General features: G+C 42.3%; 1 protein-coding gene across 2 annotated transcripts in view; it reads left to right on the top strand.

The window, feature by feature from the left end:
• The first annotated feature begins 627 nt into the window (after positions 1-627).
• LOC103810030 (chromosome unknown open reading frame, human C11orf30) overlaps positions 628-9,972 on the top strand; it is a 38,433-nt gene continuing 29,088 nt past the window's right edge. For both annotated transcript variants that reach the window (XM_009082912.1, XM_009082911.1), the window contains exons 1-5: positions 628-697; positions 4,512-4,611; positions 5,525-5,599; positions 8,275-8,450; positions 9,652-9,804. In XM_009082912.1, coding sequence (XP_009081160.1) covers positions 628-697; positions 4,512-4,611; positions 5,525-5,599; positions 8,275-8,450; positions 9,652-9,804 — 574 coding nt within the window. The remainder of the gene's footprint in view (positions 698-4,511; positions 4,612-5,524; positions 5,600-8,274; positions 8,451-9,651; positions 9,805-9,972) is intronic.

The raw sequence follows: 9,972 nt of genomic DNA, 5'->3' as shown, positions 1-9,972 counted from the left end.
ACCCCTACCTCCCTGCCCGCGCTGCTCCAGGCTGGCTCTCCCCGCTCGCCTCCAGCTCCTCTTTTCCCTTTATTCTTCTCGTTGCATCGCGGGGATGCGCCCTCCTTCCCCGCCACCCCCGCGGTGCGATGGGGCTCGGGGATGTGCCCGGATTTGAGGGGGTTTGGGGGTGGTGAAAGCGAATTTTCACGCTGGTTTTTGCAGTGCTGTCGTATATATAATAGGCTTGTGCAAAACGCGTTCTCTGGGGGGAAGGGGAGCGTGCGGTTAGCTGGGAGAGTTCTTTTAATAGGTGCTCTGTGCATAAAGAGAGGGAGGAGACTCGGAGCGTTTCAGCGTGGAAAAAAGAAGGCTTGAGAAGGGGCTAGGAAACTAGGCAAAAAAGGCTTGGGCAATGCATCTGAGCGAGAGAGTATAGGAAGTGTGTGTGTGTCCTTGGGAAGCTGCCGAATTCCTGCATGTCATTACCGAGCTTGGAGCGGGATTTGTCGCTGGAGTTGTGAGCAGGCTGAGGAGAGTTCCCATTAATCTGGGAAATCAATACATAGTGTACTTGCACTTACAGCATTTATCTCCTTTTCCCAGCGAGACTGAGCTCTGTGGGAGCACAGACACGAGGGAGGAAGGATGCCTGTGGTGTGGCCAACCCTCCTGGACCTCAGCAGGGATGAGTGCAAGAGGATCCTCCGCAAACTGGGTACAGTAAGATGCAATTTGTGGGTCTGTATGTTTTTGCCCCTTCTAAGATCTGCCTGTCTGCTGCTTCCATGTAGTACTGTAATATGTGTACAGGCAACTTAGAAGTCATTTCCTGCATTGGTGTGACAGCCATGGCTTAAAGTGATGCTTGGCAGATGCTCTCGGTCCCAGCAAAATGGAGAGAGAATTGGTTTGATTGAATCCCTCATGAGTGTCCTAGTCACATCTCTGCCTTGATGGTGCAGGGTTGCAGTGCTGGCTTTGTTTTGCATTAACATTCAAGAAGATGCTCTGTGAGAGAGGAATATTTAGAGGTTTGGTTTGGTTTGGTTTTTCCCAATGCTGTATTAAACACCTTTGTGCACACAGAAAAAAAGGTCATGGAACACTGGTTTAACTGGCACTGTAGGACTGAGTTCCAGTATGGAAGTTATTGTAAAGGCTTAGAACAGGAGGAGAGGAGATGGCTCTGGTTTGTAATTCGCACAAATTACTGGAGGGAGTGGGAAAACAATGTTCTTGTTCAACTGCCATAACCACAGGCACTTTTTGCATTGTTCCACATGTAGTTCAATATCTGAGACCCAGGCCCAGGAGATAGATGTTTTTGTGCTCTGGCCTTGTAGGTCTCTTTATGCAAGGAGAGATGGGTTTATCTTTTGGAAGGTAATAAACATATTTCCTCTTTCCTTACGCATCTGGTTTTGGCTACCCCGCGAGAGACTTTGTCAGATCTGTGGTTTTGTCTTGCACAGTTGTTTTCTTAGGGCTGAATTTATTTAATGAGTTTTTTTGTCAATTAAACTATGCATAAAACTAGAACGGAAGAAAAAAAGCTTTAGATTTCTTTCCAGACTTCCTTCTGAGGTGCATAATCCAGGAGATGATGTCAGGAGGAAAACTGAGCCTCCCTCCAACTTCCTGTGACCATCAAGTGACAGATATTCTTGTTCTCATTTTACTCAAATGCTAAAAGATGATGTGCTGTACTTCTTCACTCTGCCAAGTTTCACATTGTATAACCATCCACTTTAGCGAGTTGAGAACTGATTTTTTTCCTCACTTTGCCCTTTTTAATTTCATATTTTGGGAACATGGGATTTGTGTCCTGTTGAAACAGTAACACAGGCATTGCACACAACATTGCAATAAGCTGCATGTTTGCTAGAGTGACAGCCCTAGGCCTTAAGCAAGGCTCAAGCAGTACAGAAGCTAAGAGAAAGTGCAGGATGCCAAAAGCTCAAGCAGTACAGAAGCTAAGAGAAAGCTTTTGGCATCCTGCACTATGGACCGGATCTGTACTCCTAAATTCCGTTAACAGAGCTGTGCTGGCTGGAAGGGTGGAAAAAACACTTCCAGACCAGCTGATGGCCCATTTGCTGGCATAGCCTTGCTGCTGCAGCTCAGCCAAACAGAGCTGCAGCTACACCTCCTTCAGTGACATAACCTAAGCTGACAGGAAGTGAAAAAAAATTGAAAAGCTAGTGATTTGGTTTGTTTTGCCGTGACCCCACACGCGGCACTGCCACAGAGCACAGCCTCTGGCAGCCATTGAGGGAGCCTCTGGCTTCAGGCAGCCACATCATAGACCTGGAGGGAGAAGATACACAGGCAGTGGGAGCAGTAGCTGTCTGATGGTCACATCCTGCAATATCCATCTGCTTATAGAATCCTGCTATTCCAGCTCTCAGCCCAACTACCTGATTTGGCTGATGGTTTAGTAGTAAAAGGGATACTCCCTCATAAGTGACAGAGGTGAAGGGCCTTGGAGAGGAAGCTATATGAGGAGTGGCTGAGGGCACTTGGTCTGTTCAGCTTGGAGAAACTGAGGGGAGACACTGTTGCTGTATGCACTTTTCCCACGAAAGGAAGTGAAGGGGCAGCACTGATCACTTCTTTCTGGCAACCAGTGACAGGACCTGAGGGAATGGCCTGAAGTTGTGTCAGGGGAGGTTTAGGCTAGATCTTAGGGAAAGGCTCTTTCCCCAGAGGGTGATTGGGCACTGGAACAGCTCCTCAGGGCAGTAGTCATGGCCCCAAGCCTGATGCAGCTTAAGGAGGATTTGGAAAATGCTGTCAGGCACGTGGTGGAATTGCTGGGGTGTCCTGTGCAGAGCATGGAGTTGGACTGATGGTGGGTCCTTTCCAACTCTGAATGTTCTGTGATTCTGCAAAGTGTCGCTGAGGCTGAAATGCATCTCAGGATGTGCAATACCTAATGTTCATGGTTTATTGCTGAACAAGAGGATAATGATATTTCTTTGTGAAACCTATTTTGACCATATGATGTGGTTTTGGTTGGACAGACCACACCAGTTAGTGATTGCTATGTAGATACAGGGGTGAGGAAGCTACTTATAGCTGTTCTCTGGTCTTTACTGGCTTCCAAAATGTGCATTTATAATGCAGAAAGAAAAAAAAATCCTTGCTAAGTAATTACATGGTTGTATCTGAGAATTACTTGAAGTCATTAACAGAGGAAAATAATTAGTATCCTAAATATTGTAACGTGGTTGTCTAAATAAATGTTGATATTAGTAATAACCATTGCATTAATTAGCAAATGTTTTATAACTGAAGCTGTAAATGCTTCTGTAGGTCTTGCAACATCCCTGAGCAGGCTGCAGAGTTAACCAAAGAGACTCTGGTTTGGGTTTTGTCTGCTTTAATCAGGACAGGAGAGCAGGACCTCTTTTCAGCTGGGCCCTTGATTTGAGTTGTAAATGAGCTTTTTGGAATCCCAAACTGAAAGCTTTTCAGAATAGCATCAGTCTTTCTTGTGCAGTAAACTTCATGGGTGTTAGCCCTACACCTTTTGTTACTGGGTTTGGTTAACTGGGACCTGTTATGGGCTTGGGTTGACTGCTGAAATGGGTGTGTGTAATGAAAGGCACCAATGTGAGCATCAAAAGAATTTGTATTTCTGGTTTGAAGCAGGAGTTTCAGTAGTGTTTCCTTAAACTGTGTGAAGATGAGAATGGCAAGTCATTCTTTGGCAAATTTAGCAGCCTTCATTGTTTGCATTAGGTGTGTTTTTCACCCTGTTCAGTAGGACAAAATTCACATATTTCACTAGCCTTTTATGCTCCAGTTTTTAAAACACTGAGGCATGACGTCAGTCACCTGGAATTATACATTTCTGGTCAATCAGAGTTGTATTCTTGTGAGTTAGTCTTTGCGATAGCTTTATGTTTAAGAACAGTGGGATTATTTCTTTTGTGCTGAGCAGGTTTAATTCACTGCATTCCATTCTTTTCAGCTTTAAGCAGTTGCACATATCAAGGAAATGGGCGTGAAAGATTATGATGTATCTAACAAACTGAAGCTGATATTCTCCAGGCTAGTTAAGGAAAGGCATTACAAAAAAAAAAGGTTGCTCTTTTGATAATGTATTTCTTTACCAAGACAAGTTTTTCCATGAAACTCTTAATGGTGGGTGTGAAAAGATTTTCTTCTCCTGCTTCTAGGGAGTTCTGAGCTACTCTTTAGAGTTTGGGATTGTGTCTTCAAGCTTTTTGGATGAACTGTCAGCTCAGAGAGAGCTTGACATACCCATTTGGGTTATAAACTGGATGATCCTCTGTGATGAGACAATTGTTTCACAGAAATGCTTTAAGCTGCAGAGTAATTGACTGAGAGAGTTCTAAATCATCAATCCCTTTTGAAAAGCACTAAATAATTGAAAGACATATTCCTCTTAATGATGCTGAAAATTAATAGAATCCTGTCAGAAATACTGAAAATAATGTGCTTTTTTTTCCCCCGTTTGCTGTGAGCATTCAACAGAAATACTATTTGCTCTAATCCCTCAGAACTGGAGGCATATGCAGGTGTCATCAGTGCCTTACGTGCACAGGGAGACCTCACAAAGGATAAGAAGGATCTTCTTGGCGAACTTTCTAAAGTGCTCAGGTAACTCTCACCTTTTTAAACTAAGAACTGTGCCCTCTTGGCTTTTATGCTCTTTCTATCACCAGTATCACAAAGCAAATCTGAATTTGGAGAGGCAATTCTCAGTGTTGCAGAGGTTTAATTCCAGTTCTGCTGAGAGTTTTTGATAAGGGAAGCAGCTTCTGTGGGTGAAGCTTTACTGGTTTGTTGGTGCTTTGTGTGATGCTAAATGATAGAAGGATTGCAGACAGCTCATGAGTGCTAGCTTGTAGTTTTGTCAAGGCAGCACTCCAAAGTCTTTGAGCCCAAGGTATATCACGAGTGCTGTGTGCTCTGCGTTAATTTTTCTTCCATATCCTTTCAATTCATTATTCTGATTAGGAGGTTGGATTTTAGCTCTTTCACAGGGATACTCTAGGAGCACTAATGTGTTTTTTTATTCAGTAATACTTTTGAACAGTAACACAATTCATTGTTTCTCTGGAATGTGCTGCCCAGAGAGCTGGTGGAGTCACCATCTCTGGAGGTGTTTAAGGAAAGACTGGATGTGGCACTTAGTGCCATGGTCTAGTTGCCATTGGTGGGGTTAGGTCCTAGGGTGGACTTGATCTCAGAGGTCTTTTCCAATGTGATGATTCTCTGATTTTCACTGCATTCTCACTGAGGGAAATGAAGCTGGTGAAGGGCCTGGAACACAAGTCCTGTGAGAAGAGGCTGAGGGAGCTGGGAGTGTTTAGCCTGGAGGAGACTCGGGGATGACCTTATCACTCTCTACAACTCTGACAGGAGGTTCTAGCAAAAGTCAAATGACAATTGCTGAAACATAACCTTCTCTTTTTCTTTCCCTTAGAGCATAAGTTTAATTTTAGCTGGAAGTTTTAGATCAATGTTCATGTCTTGCCCTGACTAAAATATATTGCTGTGTTTTTAATAGTATTTCAACAGAGAGACATCGTGCTGAAGTTCGCAGAGCAGTGAATGATGAACGACTAACCACCATTGCACACAAGTAAGTTACAGGTCATTTGCTCCCTGATTTCCAAAAGTACCCTTTGGAAAATCCATTATGTCTTAATGCAATGATAGAACTTGGAAGATTGATGATGGTTTAAAGAACAGCAGCTAAAAGTGTGTGGATGAAGGAATTACTGTTTAGGATCTGTGTCAGGAAACTAGATATAATTATTTAGTGCTGTTACATGTTGAAGCTGAGGGAATCCCATGTCCTGGCCAAGTGCAGTGTAACAAACAGGGTGTGGTGTGAAAAGCTTCCTGTAAGATGGACCACAAGCAACAGAGAGTGGAGAAAAGAGAAGTTCCTAAGCAGGATGAATGTTTGGTTTTTCTTTTTGCCTCTCGTTTAATTTAAGTCTATTTGGAAAGATTTTATTATGAGGGTCTTAACCACTTAGGAAAGGCAAAGGGAGGGGAAGAGGTGGCAGAGTTCAGTGGAAAACTGAATCAGCATAGAGGGGAAATAATAGTCCGAGGGAAAACAACTGTGGCAAGTTCACTGATGACATCAGTGTTCACTGACACAGCTGCTGTGCTGGCAGGAGCAAGGCTGGGTCCTCCTTGCCTTGGCTTTTACAAGCTCCACGTGGGTTTGGGAGCTGGAGAGGAGCAAGAGATCAAGTAGTGATGCATCTTTGATAGTTCCTTAACAGTCTTAAGGGCTGTCTTTAACTGGAGCTGGATTACAAATGTCTGTATTGTTTTTCTGTGTTACAACCATTGATTTTTAAAGTTTGACTGTTGTAGCTTAGGTGTTGTGAGGAGTGAAAAAAAGGAAATAATACAAAGAGTAGGACACCACAAATTAGCGATTGTCTGATCCAAGACCTGTCCTAGTAGTTTAGTGCTGCAGAAAGACATTGTAGTGGCTGAATGTTCAAAGAGTGAGAGGTTTGCTGTTCACCAAACAGAACCCACCAATGTCTTTGCACTCTTTTAAGGAAAGAAAAATAAGGATTTAGTTGTCAAACTAGGATCCTTTTCTTGCATCAAGTTTTCTTTTTAAGAGGTAGTCTTGTTCTTAGCATTTTGCAGAACATGCATAGCTGGTCCTGAGGTGTTGCACTTGGATGAGATATAACCCAGACAAGATGCAGTTGTGTAGTGCAGCTTCCCTTTATTTTTCTTGTGGTAATACCTTGTGTGTAATTGGTCAAATTAGTAAAATATGTGGTAATTCCAACCTCATTAGGAAAGCCAACTTTGCTAGCTTTACTATATGCCCATTTGTACTGTTATATTTTTGGTTGTTTTTTTTTTTTTTTTAAAAATGTTTTTTTCCCTCAGCTCATGTAGTTCTTATACTATATGAATATGTATGAAGAACACTGAAGCATATCAAGATTTAACAACAGAGCAGATCCTGTGTTTTACAAACTAATTTGTAGTAGCTTTTGCTGCAACTTGCCTTCAAGAGTTCATATGAGAAGTTGTTTTTCAGCATATATTAATACATTAAATATGTTGATTTGCTTAAGAACATCACAGCACTGAAAAATGATTTACCACTTTGGTTTTGCTGATTTGACAAATGAGTCCTGTAAAACAGTCATGAACAGAAACACTTCTACGTCTAGATAAGAACAGTGTTTTTATGAAGCATTCTGGTTTGTGTGTAAGTACTGAGGTTAAGAGAAAAGTAGAGCAGAATACTCTTCTGTTTAGGAAGATGATCAGGGTGGATTTAAACTATTTCATTTTGTGTTACCTTGTTTGTGACTACCTGAATAAGTCTGAGAAACTCTTCTGCTTAGGTATAACAAAATTTGTTTTAGAAACTGAAGGTTTTCCCTGTAACATCATCCATTTCAGTGGAAATCTTTGGGGTTTCTGGTATTTTTGTCATCCAGAAGTAGAGTGTACTAGAGATAGTAGCTAATCTAATACAGGGGTTTGAGTGTGACATCCACGCTCCTCTGGCTCAAGGGGCTCTGTGAGACAAAGCAATAAAGGAAGAAGCAACTCTTAACACCTTGAGTGCTGTGTCCAGGTTTGAGTGCCTAACAGCCAGAAGTTCATTGAGGTGCTGGAGGGTGTCCAGAGAAGGGCAGTGAAGCTGGGGAAGGGCCTGGAACACAAGTCCTATGAGGAGAGGCTGAGGGAACTGGGACTGTTTAGCCTGGAGAAGAGAAGGCTCAGGGGTGACCTTTCACTCTCTACAACTCCCTAACAGGAGGGTATAGCCAGATGGGGGTCAGACTCTGCTCCCAGGCAACTAGTGAGAGGACAAGAGGACATAGTCTCAAGCTGCACCAGGGGAGGTTTAGATTGGACATCAGGAGGAATTTCTTCCCAGAAAGGGTGATTAGACACTGGAATGTGCTGCCCAGGGAGGTGGTAGAGTCACCATCCTTGGAGGTGTTTAAGGAAAGACTGGATGTGGGACTTAGTGCCATGGTCTGGTTGACATGGTGGTATTAGGTAATAGGTTGGACTTGATGATCTCAGAGGTCTTTGCTGACCTGATTGATTTTGTGATTCTTCAGTTTAATATGGGAGGATTTCTATATCAGGTGGGGAAAGCACAAGAGCTCTCCTGAAATGAAGAAAGCCAAATATTAGTACTCAAATAAGTCTTAGACTCTTGGGGGGAAAAAAGGGTGCTTAAATAAGAATACTGAGTATTTGGAAACTTGTCAATATATTTACAGATTGTGCATTTCTGTTTAGCATGTCTGGCCCAAACAGCTCCTCTGAGTGGTCCATAGAAGGTCGTCGTCTGGTGCCCCTGATGCCACGACTTGTTCCCCAAACAGCTTTCACCGTCACGGCCAATGCTGTTGCCAATGCAGCTGTGCAGCACAACGCATCTCTGCCAGTTCCTGCAGAGACTGGGAACAAAGAAGGTGAGAGAAATACGGGATTCTGCTCCAATCTATGGGAAAGTCAGTGTCACAGTGGAAATTGATGTCTTAGATTTTCAGTGTTAGGTATTATTTTGAGGCCAGGTTGGAGCAACTTGGGCTAGTGGAAAGTGTTCCTGCCCATGACAGGGGGTGGAACTGGATGAGCTTTAAGGTCTCTTCCAACCCAAACCATTCCATAATTCTATGGTATAAAAGATCCAACTCTTTCTTACTGAACAGTATTCATATAAATATGAAAAAACCACTTTTTTAAAGATGCCTTTGCAGCATAAATCTGCAGCTTTGTGTTGGTGAGCACACTAGAGCTGAAATATAAAACACCCCAATTTGTCAAGAAATGAGGGGAACATTCACTAATTAACTTCTTCAGCTTCTAAACTTTAAAATCTTAAACCAGTGGCTAAAGATTTTGTGAAGTTCTGTAAGTGATGAAAGGTATTTGAGAATGTTGTATTTAAAGAACTTAAAGTAGGTTTTGGTGAAAGTCAAGAAAACATTGGTTTGGGGTTTTTTTGCTTTAGATTAAACATACTAAGATAACAAGTTAAGTTTGCTTTCTGCTTTCCCTGTGCCTTTTAAATAATGTTAATACACATTCCAGGTAGCTTAGCTGAACAGGCTTGAATGATGCTTCATGTAGGTAGAGAATGTGTAACACTTGTTGAAACAGGCTATTTTATCCTGGTTTGTGGGTAATACTGGATCATTTTGCTATTACTTATATGTAGTGGTTTAAAAAAGCTGATTAGCAAAAGTAGCTCTTCATTACTGAAGGAATATTTTGGTTTCTTAAGCTGTAAAGGAGAGGCAGTTACTAATCTAGATATGGTCATTTATAGAGAAGCAAAAAGATTGAAGTATTGAATTAATGCTACAATGAAAAATAACTAATTATAAAGTAAAACATCAAATTAAGACGAAAACATCTCCCATTGGCAGCACAGATTTCTGGGGATGGGAGGAGGGGAGGTTAGATCTGTGTTGTCTTTGAAGCCCATTAATTTCATGGCCATGTGTAGCTCAAACTGGGGAGTATCCCACAGTAATGGGATTGAAGAGGCAAAGATCTGGATAATGCCCCAATAAGCTTTTGGCTTCCATTTCAGTTGTTGACAATAGTGATAGAATAATGGGAATTCTGCACTTGAGTTATATGGAAGGTGTCTTTTCTCCTCTTCAGTGGTGGTTTGCTATTCCTACACAAGTACCACTTCAACCCCAACATCCACCCCTGTTCCAAGTGGCAGTGTAGCAACAGTGAAGTCCCCCAGACCTGCCAGTCCTGCCTCCAATGTAGTCGTCTTGCCAAGTGGAAGTACTGTGTACGTCAAAAGTAAGTGATATTAGCAACTGATTAACACAAGGGAAAGAAAGGGACAGTTGTGGCTGAAGCAGGGACTAAACTAAACACTGACTTTGGGCAAGTCATTTAAGGCCTTTGTTTAGGCTAAAGAATGAATTTTTTGTGTCCCATTTCCCAAGAAATTGTGTTCAGGAGAAA

This window comes from Acanthisitta chloris, unplaced genomic scaffold, assembly GCF_000695815.1.
Source record: "Acanthisitta chloris isolate BGI_N310 unplaced genomic scaffold, ASM69581v1 scaffold5699, whole genome shotgun sequence".
Lineage (NCBI taxonomy): Eukaryota > Metazoa > Chordata > Aves > Passeriformes > Acanthisittidae > Acanthisitta > Acanthisitta chloris.
This window is presented reverse-complemented; position numbering and strand designations above follow the sequence as displayed.